The 25,281-nt window shown below is 49.4% G+C and overlaps 1 protein-coding gene and 2 long non-coding RNA genes across 12 annotated transcripts in view; 2 read left to right on the forward strand and 1 right to left on the reverse strand.

The window, feature by feature from the left end:
- Nucleotides 1-25,281, reverse strand: part of SAMD11 (sterile alpha motif domain containing 11) — a 169,239-nt gene that overhangs the window by 94,252 nt on the left and 49,706 nt on the right. For 2 of the 10 annotated variants that reach the window (XM_065854978.2, XM_065854974.2), the window contains exons 1-3: nt 2,696-2,894; nt 2,532-2,605; nt 1,377-2,191 (exon numbers count right to left, since the gene is read on the reverse strand). In XM_065854978.2, the coding sequence (XP_065711050.2) occupies nt 1,377-2,175 (799 nt within the window). In that variant the 5' untranslated portion in view covers nt 2,176-2,191; nt 2,532-2,605; nt 2,696-2,894. The other 8 variants (XM_071798382.1, XM_065854977.2, XM_071798379.1 and 5 more) reach the window with 7 other exon arrangements.
- LOC139825501 (uncharacterized) lies at nt 1,474-6,272 on the forward strand. Its single transcript, XR_011735577.1, has 2 exons — nt 1,474-1,614; nt 4,575-6,272. It is a non-coding gene; the product is annotated as an uncharacterized lncRNA (long non-coding RNA).
- On the forward strand, nt 11,011-24,394 carry LOC139825502 (uncharacterized). The gene is made up of 3 exons (XR_011735578.1): nt 11,011-11,071; nt 12,268-12,365; nt 22,934-24,394. It is a non-coding gene; the product is annotated as an uncharacterized lncRNA (long non-coding RNA).

The raw sequence follows: 25,281 nt of genomic DNA on the forward strand, positions 1-25,281 counted from the left end.
AGGAGGATCAGCACCTTAACAAGAAGAAACTATTTAGGGAAGGGGGGGAAGGAAGCACGAATCACCTTCCATGCAAACACCCCTCCCCTTGCCTGCCTACCAGCACCCACCCACCACCCCCTTCATCCAAGGTTCTCCCCGCAGCCAGCCAGGGAAGCAGCTACGGCACAGCCCTCCTCTCAGCCCCTGCCAGACCTCGCTGCCAGGGCCGCGCAGCCAGGGGGGCCGGGGCAGACGCGCCCCCGCAGCCCGGGCGCAGCGGCCAGACCGCGCAACCCGTGCGGAACCTGCGCGGGGCTCCGCGCTGCCCGCGCCGGGGGCGGCCATGAGAGCGGCGCCTCCCCCTGCTCCTCCGTCCTTTCCACCTTGGTCCTCCTGACTCACCCCAGAGGAACTGAGATTTCCCGAAAGCAGCCAGGAGCCCAGTAATAGAAGACACAGAAGAGATGAGCGGAATAATGACAATTAGAGCGGCCCCCGAAGTTATTCCCCTTTTCTCTGGCGATCAATAAACAAGGCGAGGTGTCAATCACCTCCTAATAGCTCTTCAGCCCCCTGGGCTGACACCTCCAGCTCTCAGCTAATTACGTGTCGCATCAGCTCTCCCGCTCCCCCCCGGTTCCCCGCTCTCCACCTGCCGCCTGCACCAGCAGCTCCTCCGCGCCAGCCCCGGTGCCGGGACTGCGGCGCTGGCTCGGGCTGCACCGCGGGCGGGAGGGGAGGGGAGGGAGGCAGGGCAGCTCCCGTCAGCAGCCGCCAGCGCCGCGGAGGTCCCGCACCACCCAGCTGCGAGGGGAACACCCCCCTCCGCCCCGCCCGCCGCCGCCCGGGCTCGCCCGCCGCCGCTCCCCGCGGCTCTGCCCGCCGCCCCCCGCCGAGCGCAGCCGCGGGGCTCCGGAGCGGCGCCGGCCCCCGGGGCGCGCCGCGAAACCCGCACCCCGCGAAACCCGCACCCCGCAATCTGCTCCGTGTTCAAACCTCTGCCCGCGCGAAATGAAACTTCTGTCCAGAAGAGAGGAGCCCCCCACACTCCCCCCCCCCCCAAAAAAAAAAAACAACACGCTACCCCAGAGAAACTGTTCCCAAATCGCTCGGAAAACTTCGCCGCTCTCCGCAAAGCCCGGTACCGGGGCGCTCAGCATGGGGAGCCGGTAGAGAGGGAGCGGGGTGCACGGGGAGGGGGGCACAGCCAGAGGAGATGAGGTCCAGAGCTCTCCCCCGTGCTAGCAGGCGGTGAGCCCCCCCCCCAGATCCCGGTCCCAAAGCACGGGGGCGAGAGGGAGGATGCTGAGGAAGAGCGAGAGGGAGGATGCTGAGGAAGAGCAGAGCAGCGTGGGGACCCCGGCACAAACCGAGCGCTTGAGCGGTGCCTTTACCTTTGTGCCTGATGCTGCGCTTCCAGTCCTTGGCTGTCTCCCTGCCGCTGACAAACTGGAACTCGTTGGGGGTCAGCCACTCTCCCCGGTACCGGATAGAGGGTCCTTTGCTCCCCTGGCACAACTTATTGATGTAGAGCAGCGCCTTGTTCTCCCCGCACTCCACCTCGATGCAAGGCTCTCCGTTGTCAAAGAAGGGCTGGAAATCCGGGATGGAGGAAAACCTCTCCAGCATCAGGTCCTCGGGGAGGTGGTGGGGGTGGTGGGGGTGGTGCGGGTGGGGGTGGTGGGTCTCGTGGAAGCCCAGGTACGCACGGTGGGCAAAGATCTGGTCGTAAGCCGGCGGGTGCGGGGTTACCACCGGAATGGCAGCGGCGGCCAGAGGGGCGAGATAGTCAGGTAAGGTGTCCATGGGCTGGTTAAAGGCTGCCAGGGCCATCTCTTCCCTGTCAAGTCGCTCCTTCTTGATAGCAGGCATGGTGCCGCTGCGCTCCCCGTGCGCCCTCGTCTCTCCAAAGCACAGTGGCTCTAATGTCTCCGGTTCAACTTGCCCCCGCTCTGGCTGGAGTTTGGATGAAATGCGCCAGCAGCAGCAGCAGCAGCAGCAGCACAAGCACCTTTGGCGCTCGGGTGCCGGAGGTGCCTGGTATCCCCCGGAGCAGCCCGCTAACAAATCTCCTGGGCTGGCTCCCCAGCAGAGCTGTCTGGGATCCCTCTCCCACGGAGAGCCTAATGTACCGTAGACCCGGGAGCTGCTGTGTGGCTCGCAGATCTGCCCCTCCGGACTAATACCTGACATCTCGGAGAGGTCTCTGCTGCCGTAGACATTATTTTGGTTTTTTAAAAAAAAAAAAAAAAAAGCTTATTGATTCCCCTAGATCGACCGACCCACCTTCTCACCAGGCTGGAGGGTTCCCCGCCGCCCACCCAGCCCCCTTTTCACCCTCCCCCCCTCTTCCTTCCTTTAAACTGACACCTGGTTTATTTATTTATATGCGATAATTAAAATTAAACGCTGCGCCCCCGCCGCCGCGCCGCTCCCCTCCCCTTCCCGCCGGCGCCCGCAGGGAGGACGAGGGCGCAGCCCCGGTGCCGCTGCCCGCGGGGCTCCCCAAAGCCGGGCGGAGAAGTTTCCCGGGGGCCGCCCACCTTCACCTGCACAGTGCAGACTCGCCCCGCTCCCACCGAAGGCTTTATGATCACTGCGAGGTGGCATTTAATTTCCACTCCTGCACAAAATTTTAGAAAACACGGTATTACGTTACATATATGTATATATATATATATACACACACGCACAGAGACACACAGACATATACATTTATATCGCCGCCAGCTCATGCCACGCCATGTGCTCCCTACGCCGCTGCCCCCAGACCCCTCGCTGTGGTGGGTACAGGGTCGGGCTCCCCTCCGAGCCGGGACAGACACATATTGATCTGTGCTCAGAAGTCACAGCTTAGTTCAGAGACTCTGACCAAACAAGATTTCCCTCCGCTGCCGCTGCTTCTCCAACTTGGCCCATTTAAACAGCAGAGGCGCTTGCAAGCGCCGCGCCGGCGGCGGGCGAGGGGGTGAGCGACGGACGGCGGGGCCGGCACCGGGAGCCGCCAGCGCGGGGCTCCCCCCGGCTCCCGTGGGCTGCAGGGGGGGACACGGGCACCCCACACGTCCCTCTGGATTCCTGGGTGCCCTCCCATGTGGGAACAACCCACCTCTTGCTCTCCTTGGCAAGACTTGTGAGCTGCAATAACTTGAGAAGACACGCTAGAGCCTTCTCCTTTCCCGTGTAGTGATGTAGCAAGACTTAGGAGACACGGTATAAATTTACTTTCCATTACGAGCTGTGGCAGACATGGCACAAGGTCCATGTGAAACTGCCCCGAGAGGACAACACTGCCCAAAATGAAGTTGCATGGTTGTTACAGAGATTTGTCAACATGGAGTTCCCTACCTTTGGATGCTAAGTAGGATCAACTGTGCAGGAAGAATCGTACCTACAAGGGAAATAAATGATCCCCTTAAACACAGTACAAGAAATCTGCCCCACGCGTCTCAGAAGGTGGCAGAACAGAGAGAGTTTTGTGTGAGTTCTGTCTTAAAATTCTGAGAACAACTAGAAGTTCTCAGCTCTGTCCCAAGGTGTGCCTCTTATTACTTGCTTTCCTACAGGGGAAGGCTGAACTTGCCTTCCAGACACTGAGAAATGGATTTGCTGTTGTGACAATCAGCCGTTGGCAAAGTTAAAAAGGTAGTTTCTAAGCAATAATAACCCTCACCATTTCAGCACCATCCCTCAGAGCATTTACAGAGGAGGACAAAGACCACCACCTCCAAGCACCTCTTTGAGAAAGCTGCTTTTAGCTCCGTTTTACTGGTGGAGAAACTGAAGCATAAAGAGGCTGAGATGCAGAACACAAGCACTGTACTCACACTGGGGTTGCGCAGCTACTCAGTCCCACTTCGAGTAAACACAGGTTAATATGGGCGATGAGTTCACATCTGTGCACCAAGTGATTTGCTCAAGATCTTGCAGGTGCTATTTTCTGCCCCCCTCAGCTCCCAGCTGCTGGGTACCCTCTCTACAAGTCCGCTAATGGGACAAGCTATTGCTTCCTACCAGTAAAGGTGGAGGAAAATGCCTCTCTGGGGTTCAGCAGATCTGGAAATGGAATCTAAGCCCCAAATTTCAGTTTTCTCTTGACACCACTTGACCGTGATCCCCGTTTCTTGCCTACTCCCAAGAAATGCAAGCTCTGGGAGCCATCCTTGCTCCTTGCTCTAATGAAGGAGACACATACCCATCAAACCCTCTCAGTTAGGCTTTCAGGCTTAGGCTCTTATTCTTAATGCTTCTGATTGCTCAAGATGACAGGGGAAAAATCACTTTCTATTATCACCTAATGAACCAAGGAAAATGCTTGGAAGAGGCTCTGGGAGACACAGGCTTTCTCCGTGAAAGCGGGTAAGAGGATTCAGGATGGAGGTCAGGTGAGAAGGCCATACAGCGAGAACTGTTTGCTCTTACACGCCCCAAAAACCTTCATGCCTGGCATACTGAGCTCTCTGCAAAGGCTTGAAAACCACTTCAGACTTCCTTTGACTCCATCCTCTTTGTAACTTGCCTTCATGGGACTGATTTCTTTTCACTTTTTACAGTGGGTATTTTTTTCCTCAAAGCCTTTTTTCTTTTTACAGCCCTACGGTTCCATTCCTAATGGCAACTTCACCTCCAAGAGCAGAGACGCTTGGCTGCAGCCTCCTCCAGGGACGAGTCTCCGTGTGCACTGCAGGAGGGGTCAGAGCAGAACAACAACGGGCTCCATCCTCCAGAATAAATCTAACAGCACCTTGCATTACTATCCAGTCTGCCCCTATCAAACCGCTGTAATGAGACCTTGCACAACCCAGAAAACTTTTATTTACCTTCTATTTTAAAGGAAAAGCTGACTTGCCATGGAGTTTTCCCACTGCATGCCAGTTCAGTTGCTTTTTACCTCTAAAGAAACTGGGGTCAAATCTGGACCTAGTTGTAAGTGAAGCAAAATGTGCTGAGTCTTCAGTTTAGAAGGGCAGCAACTACTGGGCTGTGGTTTATTCCTGGTAAAAACAGACACTTGATCCCAGCCATGACACACGTGCACTGGCCAAGCTGTGCAAAGGTTCAGCACTGAAGAGTGAGACCTCACCATGGTGGCTCAACATGAAGTGCGTGACCTGGACCAGGCAGGGTTTTCCACACACAACGTGAGGTGTTTGGGCAGAAATAGGTGAGGTTTGGGGGGATCCAAGAGGCACCGATTCAAGCCTGTCAGTCTCTTACAAGCACTAAAAGTTACTAACAAGCCCTCCCTACCTCTCCTCGCTGCCATGTAGACCAGGAGCTCTCTCGTGTGTCTGAGTTCGACAGCGGGAATCTGAAGTTGTTCAGCTCCCGTCTCTTAACAGCAGAGCTTTCAGGATTAGAGTAAACAGATTCACCACTGGAGAGCAGATGAGGGAGATCTGAGCAAATCCACGCACACGTGGTCAGAGAGAGACCGAGGTGCGCTTTGCAAATTCCGCACTGGGGAACCGGAATACGGTTTCAAGTCTGGGGACACAAATCACCATGTCTTTTCATTTCCACAGCACCTAGCGAAGTGAAAGCATGATTCTTAATTTGCTCACAGAGGCACTAGCACAGTAAACATAATAAATAGTGATCATTTTCCAACATTTAGTTCTCCAGCTCTGGAATATGTCATGTTAGATCGAAGCAAAACGTGGATCTTGTATTTCTCTCAGCTCAAACGTGTCAACAACTGCATAAGTGAGCTGTGCTGTAAAGCACTTTACAAGAAGAGATGGTGCTTCAAGCACAGGTCTGAAAGTGAAGAGATAAGGACTTCCTTCCTTATTCTATCACCAGTTCCATGGACAGTTTACTTATTCTGGATATGCCTCCATTATTCTGCCCAGAAAAAGAGGGGAAACTTCCTAATTTGTTATTTAGGTGTGTGACAGCAAACCTCTGATTTTCTGATGGAGATCAAAAGTCCTTTGTGCTAAGTGTTCTAAAAACTCATTGCAGATGCAGGCCCTGCCCCTTTACAGGAAAGACAGGTTGAGGCTGGGAGGAGAGAGACACCAGGTACGTGTAAAACGACCAGCGTGAGCTCACAAACCCACCCAGAGCCTGTGTCTGTGCAGGATGCCAGCACAGACGCCATACGCGCCGTCTCCGACACCGTTACGCCTCCGCCTAAGCTAAAGGAGCGGATCCAACGCTCTGCCATGTAGCACTGGTTTTGCTGGCCTTGTCGTAGCAAGCGTGAGTTTCTTACATCCAAAACTACGCAAAGTTCTGTCCTGTACACTAAAAAAGCTTAGATAATAAAACACATATTTCAACAATCGGTGTAGTATCCACTAAATCATGTTGTTTCCCCCAAGGTGGGGGTGCTGAGCCTTTTTCTGCCATCGAAGCAACCATGCTGTCCCTACCAAATCGCTGAACCTGTGAAAAGGCAGGGAAGGAGACCAAACCAGCACGCAGCTCTCAAACACTCGTGTCCATGCCTCCCCAGCCTCTGGCACAGGCTCAGAGACACCAGGGCTGCCTAACAGCCAGGATCCGCTGCTTTCTGCCTTTTATTCCCTGCTCTGTGCTGGCTGAGTGTGAAGAGCCAGCCGCGCTGCCCGAGTGCGCCCAGCGGGATGGGGGGTGCAGGTAATAGTAGCCTCGGGCCAGACTGCTTCATTAGGAGAGATGTTTTGACAGCCCAGCAGCAAGAGCAGCAGCAGGGAAGGCACAGGTGGGTATTCGGGGAGGAGGACACTGCAAAGGGCTCTGCCTCTCACAAAATGCTTCCGCAGGAACTGCTGGGCTGTACCCTTTTTAATCCCACTGATACACAAGGCATGAAAAAGGAGCACTATGGTACCCAGAGGTTTTCCTTTCTTGGAGATAGGGTCGCAGTAGTATGCGCTTACACAACAAACCAGAGCTGTAAATTGCAAATATCCCTGTATAATATGGGCATTTTGCTTCCAAGAGAACAGCCTGGAACAGTCAGTGGTGGTTTATGGAACTCTGTTCTCATCAAGCCATGTTCACAAAATGCCTCTTCCAAATCACCTTCCCTACAAGTGTCCTGTAGAGCTATGGGACCAGCCTAAGCAAACCAGTACTCAAAATCTAGAGGAATTACACGTCTGTTGGGGAGAAGTGAAGGAAGTTTTATCCAGGAGGCGAGGACTCCAATTCTAAACCGGCTGGGCCAGGACCACAGCATCAAAATGAAAGAAATCTAAAAGAATATGTAAACGGGCATTTACACATTTTAATGGTCTCATGGTGATTTGTTTGGAAGAGCAACTTTTCTGCTCCTTCCCTTGTGTTACTTCCCAGCAAATGCAGCATCCCCGGTTGTTCGTCAGACTCCACACCTGAACTTTTCTACATGTGGAGTCGGGCATCCCAACTTCTATTTCTGCCTATTTTGCTTCACTATGTGACTGCAGCAATTCACCTACTGACTCCGGGTTCTTCATTCATAAAACAGAGAGAAAACGGTTCTGTAAAGCACAGCTTCAGGTGTTCACACTCCTCTTTCATCTCTACCTCACACTATCTATTTCTATACCTCTGTTTTTCTCAAGTTCAATAACTCAATCACTGAGCAAAACCAAGTAATTGTGACCCATAATACACCAAAACTGGCAAACGCGGAAATATCAAACCTGAGGTTCTGTGCATGTCAACTGGTAAGAGACAGGCTGCTGAAATACTAGTTTGGCTTTATGGGAGCAATTTCAGTCACTAACACTTGAGCCATATGGTGACTTGCGTCTCATCCTCAGCCGACTAACAGATGTGCCAACAGCTGAAGGGGCAAAGAGCTGGGTTCCAACTCACATTTCATCTTTCACTACCCGGGAAAGACTTAGGAGGAAGTTGGGGCCAATTACTGAGGATGAATACTGAAGGAAAGAGATCTTTTAAGTTCCTGTCTCCCCTTTTAAGTGCATCAAGCATGCAGGCGTCTCTCACACATGCTTTGCACGCAGAAGCAATGCTGCATTAGCCATAAACCGCTGCATATACGTTAAGGCTGCACTGACCCTAAAATAGAAAACCCTAATCCATTTTAAGTATCCAGAAGACACACAAGTTGCTTACCCAACTGCTTGGTTCTCTCCTCCAGTTATTAATGAGTCTCTAATCATAATTACAGCACAACACTGATCAGGATGCACATGGGAACGTCATAGGAAACAGATATAAAATTGTCTTGACAAAATAACTGAATGCATTTATAGGGATGGTATCGCTTTTAATTAGCCTTAGTATTAGTATTACTCAACTGCGGAAAGGCATTATTATTTGGAATAATAATAGAGATCATACTGTTATACCTGCAGCACTTTAACTACTTTGGTAACTTTTCCCAAGCAAACAGACCTCTCTCTCAGCCCCTATCGTTCTCCATATCGTTTCGCTTGTGCCACAGGAGGAATTCTTCTGGAAACGCTAAAGAAGCCCAGAGTGCAATGAGAGTTTGTAATCAGAGCTTCCATGAGACCAGGTGTTTCGGGAGTGGATTTGTCTCCTCGTGGAATACACGGGAACTGTGACTCTTCCTCCCCAGCTGATTTTTGCCAATAACTTGATCTGTAGCCCATTAATTAGCAACTATTGTAAAAATCACATCTTTACATTTCAAGTCGTTTTGCTTAGGTTGGGCATAGCGTTCACGAGAAGAACTAGCTGCCACAATCAGGCTTTCGGCATGCACATCTGCAATGAGAAATTCAGAATTCCCTGCCCATTGATGTTCCTGGAGCTGCCTTCGGACTCGCTGCTGCTGTAGCTACCACTAAATGCCACTAAATCAGTAAATCCATTTATTGGAATAGTCATACAGAACTGCAGCAATGAGACACAAACTTAATCCAATTCCAACCTCTTCTAAGCAGCAGGAAATAAACATTCAGCTCCGTTCTCCATGAAACTTGAGCAAAGAAGGGTGGAACCTTAAGGATGTGTACGGTGAAGGCCACTTAAGAGACAACACAGATAAAACCCAGCAATAACAGAGATGGGAAGGGGAATGGTGTCCCAAGCACTCCTTTAGCAAAGCACTGAAAATACCTCTGGGATTGTCCATGGCCCTTGATACATCAGCTCCCTAAAACGCTCAGCGGTAACATCTGGAACCCCCATCCAATTATGAGATGAAATGCAGGAGGATCAAAGAGAGGGTTTCCCTCCCAGCTGTCATGAGAACAAGCTGGCGCGTGGAATAATGAGCAGCTTCTGAGTGCTGCTAACCAGCTCTCGGTAGCATCTTCCCCTGCCTTCCCACCTGCACGTGCGGCCCCTCCAGTTCCCCTCCACGTGTGTCCCTCTTAACCTGCCTGTAACGCTTGTCCTGACACATCCAGAAGTTACAGCGGTTTCTTTTCTCCTCTCCCTACGAACCAGAGGCAAAACCTGACGGGACATATGAGTTCTGGGGATTGCGGTGCATCTGCAGACAAGCAGGTGACACCAGGAGAGAAATACAGCTAAACAATAACAAAATAAGATTTACTTTGCTTCTTGTATTCCCCTGTGCCCAAGGAGTTCTGGTCAGAATGAGCGAAGCGTAATTCACTGCGAGTTTGCTCGCTGGTTCCCACTTTGTTTTGACTTGGCTAATAAGTCGCAAACGGCACTGAAGTTTCAAGTCTGAAAGGCACCTTAACAAGAGCGACAAGTCGAGCTGTCAGGAGCAAGATGGAATCATGAGTCGCTTGCTCTTGCAAAAGAAATTGGGGTTGCATGACCGTCACATGTGGGGACCCCAGAGCTCCATCACCGTATCGGGTTTAAGTGCCTGTGCTTTTCAGGAAGAACAGCAGCCGGCAATTCTCCTCTGTGCAGGGGACAGACTAGTACAGAAAACTTAGACTGGAATCATCACAAAGAGAACCAAGACTATTTTTCCCACATGCTGTGGCAATTCTCCACGAGACAGGGGCATTTCTTTCTGACAAGTCAACCAACAAATCAGGCCTTTCCCTGATGCTTTGCTGTTCCTGTCGCATCACTTAGAGCAGGCTCATGTCACAAATCCATGGAGGGACCCTGCTCACGTTGTCTTCCAGCAGGGGAAACAAACTGGTTGGACACACAAGAAGTCTGAATGCAAAGAAAGAAACAAGCTGAAATAAGGGTGAAATGTTAATGAAGATCTGGAAAGCACTACGAGATCGTCAGATTAAAGGTATCCTAGGAACATAACTCAACCAGCAACAAAAGATAAGGTCAGCCTAGGGATTGCATTCCATTTTATCTTAAAAATCCAACTTTACGTACCGTGACTCAACAAAAATACAATGAATGTAAATCACGTAACAGTGTTGTCATGTGGACTTTGAGTAATTCTTCATCTGCAATGGTACAGTGTGGCTGCCAGAGTGACAGGGCTCTGACCCCGTTCTCCAGGCCAGGTTGTCCACTGCTTGAGCTTACAGAGACAGACACACCGGAGCTGTTTGTCCCAGCCAAACCCATTGTCTTGGTTCTATAGTTTATCTGCAGGTGTGACTGAGCGCTGAGGTGACCTACAGCCACATCCTCTTGCAATCCGCCTTCCGGAGCAGCTACAGAGCGCGCCAGGTCGCAGTGCTCACTGAGCGGAGCTCTCTGACCGCCACGGGAAGCCATGGGCTGTAGCCACCGAAAAGTCCACAAACCCCCATTTTCTCCCTTGCTTGAAAGAGATTTCTGAGGTCATGAATAAGAAGGAGATGAGCTTGTTAAGGGTATCAGGAATTTCAGCTGATTGCCAGCAGTGGAGGCTGGGATGTTCTAACAGTGTCTCTATCTCCACCAAATCAAATCACGATTAGAAATACATTAGATTCTTTTTCCTCTAACTCAGCTCCAGAGTGCTTTTTAACAACCAGCCTTCCCCCAGCCCTCAGAAAAGCCTTTTCCCTGCTGCCTCTCCCTCCCCAAGCAACAAACGCTCCCGCAGCCCCCAGACCCGGCTGCGCCGGAGGGGCGAGAGCCGCCCAGAGCAGGAGCGCTGGCACCGGGCGGGCCGAGCCGAGGAGCGCTCCCGGCCAGCCCGTCGCTGCTCGGGAACCCCCCTGCGGTCCCCCCGCCGCCGCGGGTTGCTGGCAGCAGCCCCGGAGCCGCAGCGCTGCCGCCGGGGAGAGAGGTAATAAATAACCCGGGGAGCGAGGCGCGGAGCCCGGCGGGCGGCGCAGACTCTGACCTGACAAATACCCACTGGAAAATCATCACCTCCCGCCCCCGGGAGCCTGGAGCCAGCCCCAAGCCGGCCCCAGACGAGGGGGGCGGCTGCGCAAACACTGGGGCGCGCAGGAGCCAGGCGGCCCCGGCGGGTCGGGCCGCGCTGCGCCGCCGGGGGTGGCGGCGGCAGGGGCGGCTGCGGAGGGCGGGGAGGGGGGAGCCAGGCGGCCCCGGCACCACACACACATCCAGCAGCTCGCTCGGCGGCTGCCGGCTGGGCTGAGGCCGCTGCAGGCTGCCCAGCTCCTCAGCGGGCCCGGAGAAGGGGACCGGTCCCCCCCCCACCGGGAGCAGGGCCCATGTCCCGCACGGCAGGGGCGGTTTTCCTGCACCCCCCGGTGGGAATGGGTGTCCCACTGGTGCACGGCCATAGAGCCTCTCACCTACTCCATAGCACCCAGTTTCCCAGGGGTAGTGAGGAGGAAAAGGCAGGAGGGGGACAGGAACACATAGATGCTTTATTTGCCTCTCTATGCAATAAAGTGTGATTATAAAGAATATAACAGGGAGCACAGCTTGAATTCCAATTGGTGGAGAGCCTGTTGTTAACCATCAGGGAACTATTTATTCTCTAGCCTTACTGATGCTCCGTGGTCAATAATGATAAAGGAGGGTGGGGGCGCAGGGGGGAAGAAGTTGAAGCCATTATAAAGAAGCAATCACATTACAGAGAAGCAGGAGCAACAGCCCCCTCAGAATCTATGATTCCCTCAGGTCATGTCTGGTGTGCTCAGACCACTGGCCACTGTCAGTATTTACTCTGCATCATTAACCCACCAAACAGTTTTTTTTCTTGCCAGAAATGACTGATTTCTCAAGGCTGATGGCAATCATCATTCGGGAGACAGAGCAGTGCTCCCCTGCTGCTGAACGATCTCCAGTGATATTTAATAAATAAATAAAATAGCTAGATGGTTGACCAGCTCCTCGGGAAAAAAGGGAAGAAAATGTGTCTATTTATTGTGATTAAATATCCGCTACTCCCTAGTTCTGATACTTACTCATACACAGAGACATGTCACATACATGTATGCCTGCCCTCAGCCCCCATCAACTCGCAAAACATTATTATTTACTGTTTGCACTGCTCTTACCTCTCAGAACCCGGCCCACGCTACATGAGGTGCTGCACAAAGGACAAGAGCCCGTCCCTGCCCCTGCGCTCCAAGACTGCTCTTCTTCGCGTTACTGAATTCCAGGTGAGTTTTGCCAATGTTTCGAATAGGATCAGAGTCACACCAGGCCAGCTTTAGAAACTTCTGGCATCCAAACTGGATGCCAGATCAAAAAACCCAAACACGGCACAGAAACCTAAGCTCAGAGTTTGTTGCCTTTGCTCTGCCCCAGGGGAGCTGGTTGTATTTGAAGGCTTTGGTTAACTCCTCTTTTACTGGTGTCGTTCCATCACGGGGGCTCCACACGGACCTGAATACCCAGCAAACATTATTTATGCCGCGTTGCAACGCACAACCCATTCAAAAAAGCGAGCTTCCTTGTCATGGAACAACACTCACTGCTGTATTCCCAACTCCAAAACGGTTCTCTAAAGCTTTTCCTAGCTCTGCCGTAGCCCTGTTTGAGATGAGCCCCTTGCTGTCTGCACCTCAGCCACCCAAACCATGGCCAGTAAAGCAGCGGGAGGGTGGAACACTTGTTTTATCATCATCATGGGTTTCCCATAACACTAAAAATCATGACCATCAGGTCTGGGAAGTCCAGGTTTCTGGACAGCTTTGCCACTTGCCGTGTGCATTCGAGGAAAAGTCCTCGCATCTCCCGTTTTCTCTGGTACCTTCTGCAGCCTTCACTGGCCTTTCCAAAGGAGCTCATGGACTGGCCCAGCTTTAAATTTTAAGGTGGATGAAGCAGTAAGGCCTTGGCCATAAAAAAAATTGAAGTTTATACATTTAAAAATTACACGTATTTTTCTCAGTGAAGACAAAAGGTCTGAGGGAGTGGAGGGCGCACGTCCTTGGGCTCCCCACGTACTTAGCTCTGAAAGGCTCATTCTGAGGTCTCCTTTACATTTCTTTGAAGATTCTACCTTTAGCCTGCAGAGCAGGTTCCTTCCTTCAGTGTTCTGGTCTGGGGAGCTAAGTTATTCTGTTACCAAAGAGAGGAGAACATTTCCAGAGTTCGGAGACGTGACACTTCACTTCTTCAGGTCTCCCAACAAAGCAACACAACTGACCAAACAGGACGTCTTCTTGCTCAAAACCAAGTGACACGCTAAGGCTCCTTCAGGTGAACATTACTGGCAACTTAGAAAACATTATGCACTTGATCATTGTTATTTACACACAGGTACCCAAATGTAATGCTGCCTCTTATGTTCTGAGCTGTGGAAATGTTCCTAAATTGTGACTAAGAGTAGCACTGAATGAAGCTGCTATTGTCAAGCAGCCCAGGAAAGCTTCTACCAGAACAAGGATCAGCTTCCTTTACGGGCAATCATTAAACGAATCTCTTTTAATAGGCAAGATGAAAATCAACATCTAGAAGAATTAGCAGGAGGAGGGAAGGACATTGTACCTCGCTGCCAGCAACAAGCAACTTCTATTGACGCTCTTAGCAGTTTTTCACACTCAGCAGCAAAGGAATTGGGGAGCATAACCTTGGATAAAAGCTTCACCTGTAGACTTGGTACAAGTAAAACCAAATCCTTTTGCAGAAGCAGAGAAATGAGGTTTATTGTAGCTTAGAAGAGTCGCTGCTTGGGGAGAAAGCCACGTTTCTTCCCCTGTACACGGATGCCTCTCTTTTGCTATGTGATACCTCCCATAAGCTCTTTTGGGGACAGGGGTATAAATCATAATAAAGCCATGGCGTGGCATATAAATCATAATAAAGAATAATGATACGTAATAAGGATGAGTAATATTAAGAGGAAAACTGTGTGTGTGAGAGAGCGAGAGCCTGCACACATCCACACAACTGCACAGAGACAGACAAGGTGGTTGTTGCTGTTTTTCAGAGTGAACATTTTCTCAGTGGATATTTTGCTGTCAACACGGTGACCCCAGCTTCCTTTCACCACCTTCTCTTCCTGCTTTCCCTACCCTGCTGCCCTTGGAAGGCCAGCAAATAAACATGCGCAGGTATTATACCGCTCAGAGGGTCACAAATTGATATTACAGTGGGAGTTTAAGAACCCCCCACTCCCCAGCTCCTGTGTCTGTCCGGGTACAAACCCTTCCCTCTGGTCTGGGCTGCACGGCGTCACCCGAGCAAAGCACAGAGCAGGTTTTACGCTAACACACAGCTGTCCCCTTGCACCGATGCTGCCGAACAGCAGGGTAACTCAGAACATGCCTTGAAGAGCAGCAGCAACCCTGAGCTGCTGGAGGGCTGCTCGGCTGGCTTAGGAAGATACGGTTCCCTGAAGGCCACAAGAAACTGCAGATTTTCTGTTACTTCACCCTTTCTGAGCAGTCGTAGTAAAGGGAACTCAAAAAGCTGTCACCCGGATAACTCTTCGTATCCAACCTGATGCTGCTGAGGAAAGAGAACTGGAGAAGAAAGGCATAAAAGGTGGGAAGAAGGACCTCAAGTAACACGTAGTGGTTGTAGCAAGAAAACAGAAAGGAATAATCCTCCATGTCCAGCTGGATGCCCCATTCTTCATGTAAAACCAATGCATTTATACAAAACAGAGACAGAAGAGCCCGTGGCTGTCTGCTAGGGGAGAAGCAAGGAATCAATAGCTAAAGACACAAAGAGAGGTGCTGCGAGGGAGGGAGTTCAGGTGCGAGTCGGAGTCTCCTTTTCTGACCTGTCTAAAGCACCTGGCAGGAGCTGTTCAGAGTCACAGAACAGACAGCAGCACCAGGCGCTTTAACTACCTTTAATACCACGCAGAGCTTGATATACTTCCTAAATCCCAGGATTTATTAAGCATGGCTCTGCTGCTTCCCCTTCTAAAGCAATAAAAGCTGAAAGTGTCAAAGAAAGAGGTTCCTGGTTTTATCTGCTTTGTTTTGTGGGACCTTTTTAACCCGAAGCTGTCTGAAATAAGGAGAGGCTACGCTGATGCTTCTACCACCTGACCAATGCATTCGGGAGGGGTTTTTCACTGTATTTTCATGCTGGCTGCACAGAAGTAACAAAACAAGCTGTCCTGTCAGACAAGGGGAATCCTTCTCCCCCACACCCTGCCCAGCCTCTGGCACTCCCGAAACCCGTTGGTAACCTCCGAACATCGCCGTGTCGTTTTTAAAACGCATTTAAAAACCAAAGGTGGGTAGAACTGGTTTGGTGAAAGTCTGTGAAAGTCTGTAATTACAACAATATGAAAGAGCCTTGTAAAAAGCGGGAGGAACCTGACACAAAGGAGGAGCTGGGAAGCCAGGCCCCCCACTACAGGAAATCCAAACACGATGCTATATAATCCATAGGCGTCTGCTAACACACCCTGAGAGGCATATAAACCAGCACCATGAGAGAAAACATCCATGGCGTGCTCGTCTGCAGCTGCAAACTCAGGCTGAGGAGTTGGGAGTGATTAATCACATTTTTTACATGAATTTAGTGTAGGTGAGATGGACCAGACTGGTCAGGCTAAAGGATCTTGGGCCTCTTCTGAAGTCTCAAAGTTAGGGGAGCAAACCGGCAAACTCGGCCCCCCCGCTGTCCCTCAGGGTGTCACAGCGCAGGTGACACACAAACCTTCATCTCTCATGAGGCAGATGACAGAAGTTCCAATTTCAAATTCTGCTGACTGCAGGACTGGATGAGCGATCCAGTTTTACTCTATACAGATGTGTCTGTCAATTTGCAGAGAAGAAAGGAAATAAATACGCATTTGAGATGATCAGGGCTAGATGCCAAGATCAGACGAAGTACATTTCCTCGTGCTTAAGTAGCCCAGCAGTGTCACTTCCCTTCCATGTCCTTATGGGGAGATTTGGACTTCTCAGCTCCTTGCAAAAAGTGATTAATTTAGTACCTATAGATGAGCCTGAAGCTTTATTTTGTGTGTTTGGGTCAACTGATTCTCCACGAGAGCTTGACTAGAAGAACACAGATTGCCGGTACATCTGACCGGCCAAAGGAAACAGGGTGGATGGGCCGGGAGAACCTCACAGAGCTCACTACATTGGGCTACTGGTCAAGATACATCCAAAATTACTTGCTGGCTGAGTTAGCCAGTTCCATTTCAGGTATGACCAAAGAGACTTTCCATCCACTCAATACTAGCAACTCAAGCAGTACATGGGAAAGATTGCTCAGCTGGTTGGTTAAATGTGTATTTAAAATGCCGACAGCCCACACTGAGACCAAGAAAAAAAGTATCTATCAATGTTATTAACAATAATAGAAATAAAAGCAGTTTTAATAGCATGCAGGGTTTGATGCATTTCCCAAATACAAGGATTTATTAGTTTAAAGCCTGTGTATTATTTGTTTCTCTCTCTCAGGCCTGCCCTCCCCTTCCAACCGTCTTGAATTTTTAATGCTCGCTGTTTCTAATGTCAGCCGTTTTTCTTGTAAAGGTTTTCTGACATAACTTTATATTGCTGCATCCTTTTGTTGCTGCCATTCCCCATCCTTGTTAGAGACTCCACTCCCTTAACGAAGCTCGTCTCCTGCCAGGATAATAAACCAGATCCAGAGCTGAAGTGAGCGGGTGAGAGGTGTGTGTGTGTCTGATTAGAAACAAGGGTGACACCAAATAAGCGCAATAACAGCCTGTTCTCAAGGCTGTCCCCAAGATCTGCAGTTTCTATACGTCCCTGTGTGTATGTGCAAGTGTGTACACACGTATGGATGTACACACACAGTCTGGATGTGCTGTGACACCCAGGTCCCCTTCTTTCTGATACACAACATCTTCATGCATGCTGATGGCTACGCGAGACCTCTGTGGCCAACGTCCCTTAGCAGAAGAAACCTCAGTCACCGTGGGTCGGTGTTCAATAGCCTAGAATAAGTTTTTTAAAGGCAATGAAACTCAAAGCGCCTTAAAAAAAAAAAAAAGATCAACTGCCATTTCAATTTATTCTGCATTCTATATTCCAGCCTGGTGCAGAATGCCAGGAATATTCCTCTGTTTCCACAGCAGTGCTTCAAACAGATGCTTTTCGGAGCTGAAGGCGCGGAATGTGTACACTCTGCTGGCTGCTGTTAAGCTGCAGGAGCCAACTGTCTCCCCAAAGGCACTGGAATCAGGCTTTTCAGCCCAAAGCTCCATTTTGCTGGGATGCAGCCGTACTGTGAGCACAGGGAAAGAGCTGGGCCTGGTACTTGAGAAACAACAGAAGCAGCAAAGCAGTCTGAGCTCACAGGTCCTGCCTCTCCTTTCTGCGATGGTTCAGACACTTTACAGCACAAGTCTCGTTTAGACTGTAACAACCATGATGATGGGGCTGGCTATTGGTCCTTCCCATAAAAGAGTGTGTACCACAGTTCCTCTCCAGGAAATGCCTCTTCAGAAGTTGTTTGCTATTTATCAGAGATTTTCAAGCGGGTCCCACCATGCACGTTTATGACCCTGAGCCCAAGCAGACTGTTACACATTACCAGTCCTTTTGGATGCTTCAGAAAACCTGTTCAATAGATACGCAGAAATATTGTCTCAGGGCCTAGTTTATCGCATACTCCAACAGACACAAAGAGGACTGAGGCTCTAGCTGAAATAACAACGAGCAGAACAGTCTGTTTTGTCTTGTTTCCAGTGGGATATCCAGCTTTTAAGCACATCAGACACATTAACATGTGGAGAACCTTGTGGCTTTCAACATCTGAAATATTTACAGCTTTCTACAGCTCTGCTCCCTTGTCTGTGGCAGTGCCACGTACTTCAGAATTCAAGAAAGCTCCGTCTATTTCTTCCTATCAGACCAATTCGAACATTCAAAATCCAGCGTCATTATGTCTAGGCGTGGTTTACACACAAGCTCTACGCTGAAAAACTTAATTGAAATTTCAGGTGGAAATTAATCTAGTCACTTCTTTCTCCCTAATGGATTTTGATCTACTTCTCCACACCGTGACAACCTCTGGCACGGTAAGTGATGTCTGTTTTAAAGAAGGCCATAATTATGGAGTCTAGAGGGAACTGTAGGTCAGGACGGAGACGCAGTGACATAGCTCTGACCAGACCAGAAAAACAGGAATGACGACGGCGACTGACACGCTACAGGAACAATGACAAATCAGTAACGAAAATACTTGCAGCATGCAAGATCTGGTTCTATTTTGTCCATTTCAAGCTGTATTCTCATAGCTATGGAAAATATCCAACTATTTTTTATAACCAGAACACCATTCACTGTCCTCCCTGCAAAACTCTGGCTGGAAGGCCCAGCAGCAGTCTCCAAACAGGGGGACAATACCTGCAAACTGATGGGGTGATCTAACCAGCAACTTTTTATCACCAGAACCCAGAAAACCAGACCGGAGTAGAAGCAAAAAGCAGCTGAATTTAGGCAGGCTTTTATAGAAAAATTAAAATATTTGCATGTCTCTGCATATGTGTAAGCAAGTATTACAACCTAACAGGTCACGGTATCGACACCCAGCCCAGAGATAACCGAGCACTGGGAATGATGAAGTGCTGTTATTTCTGTAAAAGGACAGGTCACGGTTCTATGAAGTGCAACCAGTTTTGACAGAGCAGAGCAATCAGCGAGATCAATAGACTGCTTAATGAAACGGGGAATCCAAGCTCCAGGATGGATGTGGCTCCTGGAGTAACGCATCCCAAAGAGCTAAGCTCTTGTCTGGTTTTCTCCTTCATTTGCTGGTGCCAGACAGGCAGCACAAGCTGGGGTTGTGTGTGGCCTCCAGAGAAGCGAGGTTGAGCAGCACCACTGGTTTAGCCCTTCGCTTCTCACAGACACAGCCCCGAACTCGAGCTACAAGGTAAAGCCACAGCCAGTGTCCTATGAATACTGTGGATCTGACTCTGGGATCGCAATGACCAAGGCAGAACAAGTGTTATATTGTACCCTACAGCCCCCAGCGAAAAGCACCGTTCCCCAGGGACCATTATTTTGTGGAGCTATGAGCCAGTGCATGGAGTCCAAGGAGCTTTACCACCGTGCCTGAACACTCCAGGTTTCTTCTCAAAGTGGAAGTCGCTTTGGTGCTGAATAACGCAGGTGCTTCCTGAATGCTTCACCAGGCACAATGGAGAAGCAGGAACGGGAGGCTTATCTAACCAACATTAATTACACAGAGCCAGAGCGGTGGCCAGTGTGCCTCGGCCCAAAAGGAACATAAAACCCCGGCCATAGCCTGCAAATTACTGCCTGACGCTTGCTCTGGTTTTTGCACCACACCATACAAAAGCAGGGGTAACTGTTCTTAAAGAGGGCAGAACTCTAGATCTGCGTTCTTCTGAATAATGGAAATATTCAAATGTTAGTACAGACTCAGCTCATCAGTTTTCTTCCTCTATGGACTTTGAACAGGAACCTTAAAGACTTATCCCATAAGCTTTGGAGAATGGAAGACGTCCAGAGGATATGAAAACTGTGAGCAGGACCTGTCTTGAGACTCGAGCATGTGCATCCTCTCTGCAACAGAACTGCACATTTGCTGGTTTCTGGACAGCACCTAACATACAGTCAACTAACGCCAACAGTGAACTGCCCACTGTGTCTTACACCAGCAAGGTGCGTACGTGAATATGCTCCTGAAAAGCTTTTTTAACACAAAAGTGAAAGACCTACTGAGACGTCCTCCGAATCAAACCACATATGTCTGTCCCAAGGCAAGTTTTGATCAAGGAGAAGAAACAGAGTCATGAAAAGCACAGTGACATTAAGACAAAACTACTGGTTTCACACAGGCTCCTGGGTGGCAATATGAAGCCAAGAAGAGAAAGAATGGCTCTTTCATGGAGAGATGGGTCACAAGAGGGGAATATGCTGCACAACCAGCAGTTCTGAAGGGAAGATGATATTTTTCCCTTTGGCTGTCCCGGATAGACAATGGGACCAACAGTGTTACGATCTAAAAACACAATGGACACAAGAGACAGCGGCATGGCGGCACCGTCTGCACTGCAGCTATTTAAATTGAGAGAATCCATACAAATACTTCTTTTTGGAAGAAGGATTTTGTTGTTGTTGTTTATTTTAATTGAATTCCATCAGGGGGGCACAAACAAGCCCTGCTGAAAACACCCCATTCACAGCGATGCTAAAGGACACCCAGCAGGTTCACAGCCGCTGCGGAACACAGCCCAGCCATCTACGGTTTTAATGCTTAGGAGGTGCAGGCTGTGCTGTATTAATATGCAAAGTGTGCCTGCCTTCCCAATTAAATGGAAAATGCTATGATTAAAGGCAGTCAGAAGATATTAGATGGATAGTGCTGAACTACGGGCTTTATTTCCTACGCACAGAAGCCCCACAGGAGTGCTGATGGAGTACGTGCTGGGGAGATTACCAAAGGCGAAACCGATCTGGGAAGGGAAGAATGCTTAAATATGGAGAAAGGGGAGAAATGAGAAGACTGTTTACAGGAGGACTCATCCTGGTCCCTTAGACATGGGTCCTGTGGGCCACACATATCTGGAGAGAAACCAAGCACCACCGCTCATAGAAGCCCAATCCTGGCCCATCATTTTGAGGGAAGGCGGCCTCGGAAGCTGAGAGAATCACAGCATAAGGCCCAGAGAGCTTCACAATTCATAGATGCACAAGCCTGAGGCAAAACTGAGAGGAGTCAGACCTTTCCTATGACCCCTCTTTCCTCGTTAGCATCAGCGTGTTCTACCACCTATCTGCGATGGGAGAAGAAAACACAGCGGAGAAGTACAGCATGCTGGATAATTTACAATTAAACCCATGAAGATGAGGAGATAAACCAGGAAACATTAATAACTGACTGGAGAGTTCCCTTTGCCTTGCTGGGAAGGGTTCGCTCTAAATCACCCACGCAGCTTTAACCCTCGCGGCTCCGCTCTGCATCTCAGCCCCAGGCCGGCTCTGAGCGCCGCTGCACCCCGTCACCAACGCACTCTGCGCCCGTGTTTCATGACTTGCATTTAATTAAAAGAGATGGCAGAGTCAGGTATATTTATGGGGACTTCTAATCCTCACACTTACATTTTCAGTTGCTATGGGTTTCCTTCCAGGGTTCGCTCTTTCTCCCCCACCCCCACCACGTAACACGCACCAGAATAAAGTCCAATAAATCCTGCTATGTAATTGGCTGTATATTTTAGGAGTCCATCTATCCCAGTGCTGTGAAAACACAGGTCTTCAAAAAATTACTGTAAGGACAGAAAACCCTGGGGGAGGGAGTCCGAAGTGCTTTATTTCCTCAGACGACTGCTGCTCAATTGTCAGAGGTACGAGGCTGGAGCGCGGAGTGGAACAAAGCCAGAGCCAGTGGCAGGTGCAATGGCACAACACCTGAAGGAAAGCAGTTGCCAGGAGTTGCACCTTTGTCCAGAACCAGTTTGCTGTCCTGCTTTGCCTGTCTGAGAGCAAAGGAACCACCACAGGGGCTAAACAGAGGGCACTGCCTGCCCGTGTGCAGTTCCAGTGAGGTACAGATGTATATTAATGCAACAACTCCACAGGTTCTAGTGCTGCGTTCACCTGTCAACACTCCAAAGACACTAAAAAGCCCATGATACTCGTTAAATGAGCCACTTCCACCACAGAGAAAGGTTGGGAAAAGGCCTCCATGCTTTGAGGAATACGGAACTTCAGCTGCTTTTTGTCTTTAGGGAGGGTTTTGTTTTAGCAGCGACATGCACACAGAGAAGGATGGACGTGAATCCAGCCTGGCCGGGCAGAGCCCCGTGTAATGGTGATGTGCAGTATGGACTCACCCTCTCAACCTCCCAGCTGCTCCTAACAGGTCGGATGCAAAGTACGCTGGAGTTTGAGGAAGCTTTCACTGCTGTCTGTGAGAACCCTTTTGGAGATAAGAGAAAATAGTTGTTCAGCACACTGCAAGAATATTAAATACTTTTCTTATTTGTTTTTTCCTCAAAGTGCATTATCTAATGGACTAACACATACAACTGAGGAGTATTCAAAAGGTGACATTTATGTAAATGAAAGCACTAATAATACATGAACATTGTGTGCCGCATCCGAGGAGGCATCTCCGCTCGAAATACCAGCAATACTGCTAGCAGCTTCAGATGGTCACCGGGCTCTCTTCTGCAACGGCTTGTGAAGAAGAAACGTGCGTGCATAGAACATTATCTGACCTGTTCTACCAGAATTTAGGATGACGCATCCCTACAGCCGACAATGAGAACTGCCGGTGTGCAGTGACACCGCTGTAACCACCACCAGCACTCAGCAGGTTGGAATCTCTGTTCACACAAGGAAACCCTCCCGCAGGAGGAGCCGCACCTGGTACCAGCGTGGCAAAGTCTGCCCTGCTATCCAAACCCACCGACACTGCCAATTCCCCGTTCACTGCTTAATCCAAACAGAACACTGCAAAACAAGAGGAAGGAGGAAATTACATTTCCTCTGGGTTGCTCTTTAAGTAAAAGAAGAATAAGACATAAGAAAAGAGGAAGGAATTCCATGAGGCTGGCACATATGTGCCCCTCAAAGCCACACAGAATTATGGCCAAACCTGCATGCCTGAATGCCACCACAGAAACTCTTCTATTTTCCTATCATTTCTCCATTACATTAGCAGAATCTAGCACCCATTAATTCACAGTTTGCCACATTCTAATTTTATGGTCAATGTTAAGGTTACTTAAACGTCACCTTATTTTTTTCTTCGCTCTCCTGTGAATTTCATGCTGGGTTTCTTATTTCCCTCCATTTTTTTACAGAACAGTTTATTAAGAAAAGCCGATTGTACCTCCACTCCATCTGCTGGAACAGTACTGATGAATAAAAAACCCACCCCACAGGAGACAGTTTTATTCTGTTGATCGGAAGTCTGCCAGCCCAATTTATGATTGGACGTAAGATCTCCAAATCTGAATTTATGTGTTGTAGTATAACGACAGGTCAATGAGATTAAAAGTATGTTCATGAGAGAGCTGTAAGGCAATTTGAGTTTCATGGTTCTGTGGTGATTGGGCATTCGGTCTAAGAAAACCTGCGTTAATAAAACACTTGCAGTCCCCGGGAACAATCTGCACATTATTCATTATTGCAGCCCGGCTGCGGCCGCCTTCACCAACACCCCCTCACCATAAAACAGGAGAGAGGGAAAGCGACTCTCCCCCTCCTCCCTCTTCAGATGAAGCCATCAGGGAGATGGTGCCACTGATAATGAATGGGCTGAATTAACAATAGAAACACTTTTCTTCCTTATCGTATGGTTCACATAATCAAAACAGGGAGGGAAAATGGGAGGGGAGAAGAAAAGTCTGAGCCTCATATATGGGTCTCCCCCACCAGCTGAAAAATGTATGGACTAAACCCAGACCAGCAGGTTCTAACTGCACACAGAGTAACTCCCTTGCCTTCAGGGAACCCTGTTTATTGAAGAACCGCCACCCTACAAACCTTAAACACGGGGCTTAAATGAGTCTTAGCCAGGTCAGGCAGCCTTGTGGAGATCATCTGAATCAGAGCAAACCTGTGTAAATCGCAGAAATGGGCCTCAGAGCTGCATCTGGGTCTAGACCTGAAAAGCCGTGTTCAGAATGCAGGCTGGGGCTCCAAAACAGGGCTGCCTGGGCCCACAGGCGGGAGGCAGCAAGTCCTGCAAACTTTAGGTTCAAATTCAAATATCTCCTGGGGCTGGAACCCAGACCAAGATTTTGGTTCTGTACGCTATCATGACAACTTCCAAGTGAAGCTTAGATCCTGATCCAAAGGTACCTGTGGGCTCAAAGTTGTTTGCTTCTACCATTCTGGTTCACCCTGTGTCTCCCTGCAAATAACTACTCGCTCAAGCCCAAAACAAATTCCTCATCTCGCTTTGGCATCGCACCCAAACTCCTCACTGCTCCTGCCCGTGCAGAACGCTGCCCTGCTCCCGGTTACACAGGGCACCACTGAACAGAGGGAACCTGCAGCAAATCTACAAGTCAGCATCTTTTCTCTCTGTTTCATTCATCAGTGCTTCTTTTCTTCATCAGTGTAATAAAGATTTTAATTCAAGATGATGGGATGTAATCATTTGGTGGTAGGTGCTTTGCTTCCATATGGACTCTACATAAACCCATCTCCTCATTGCTCCTTTCCCCATGCAAGCACAAGGCAGAAATTCACCTTGACCTGGTTTAAGAAGGGCTGAGAATCCACAATTCTATTGTACTTCAGCACTGTAAGTGCTCAAATGCTGATACACACCAGCAGAAGAATGTGGAATGAGGCATATGGAATGTGACACCAGCAGCCCTGAGGACACAGGAAGGATGTGAAGGAGCCTGAGAAGGGACAGGGCCGAGATGACATGACAGGGAGCTGTTGTTTTTCTGTAGGTTTTCATAAGAAAAGGCTCGCTATGCTGCTGTTTGACTATCCCAATCACTACACAGTGCAGCCCCAAATCGGAGATCCGTGTGTACCTGGAGCTGTTACTGCTGAAGGGGCCAGAAAATGTTTGTTGAGTAAACCCGTCTCTGATAGGCAACGAGATACCAGGACATTCCTGTTCCATCGCTGTTTAATCTGCTCTGTTGTCAGGCAGGGCGCTGGGCCAGGAAAAGTTCCCACTCAGCTTCAGGGGCGGACTGGCTTCAGAATTTATACAAATAAAAGAAGAAACGAAAAGCGCCGGCAGCACCAATCTGATTACAGAGCCATTTATTTTCTGGTCGTTAATAATTTGTGCAATAAAAGATTGCGTGCCTTTCTGAGTTAGTAGGAGTTATTGGCACAAATTTCCCTCCGCACTGGTGTGAGTCTGTGCTTGGAACATAAATTATTAGTTTCTTATCGCACTCCTCCTCATTTTTCATGCTGCCACAGCTAGATCGCCAGGAGCCAGCCCCTCGGTCTCGCTCTTATTTTATGCTGCTTGAGAAAGGCAGGAGCAAAGATGGCTATTCCATCTTTAATTACACAAAAGCGCTTTAGCATTGCCTCTCCCCCAATCTTTCTCCCCACCTGAATACCGGCAGGTGTGTGCATGGGGCTGTGTCTGTGTGTATGCAGGTCCTCTGCCATTTGCCAGCTACTTTTCTAATGAAAGCACATTAGTTTTTACTTTGGCAACACC

The sequence above is a fragment of the Patagioenas fasciata genome, chromosome 23 (genome assembly GCF_037038585.1).
Source record: "Patagioenas fasciata isolate bPatFas1 chromosome 23, bPatFas1.hap1, whole genome shotgun sequence".
Classification (NCBI taxonomy): domain Eukaryota; kingdom Metazoa; phylum Chordata; class Aves; order Columbiformes; family Columbidae; genus Patagioenas; species Patagioenas fasciata.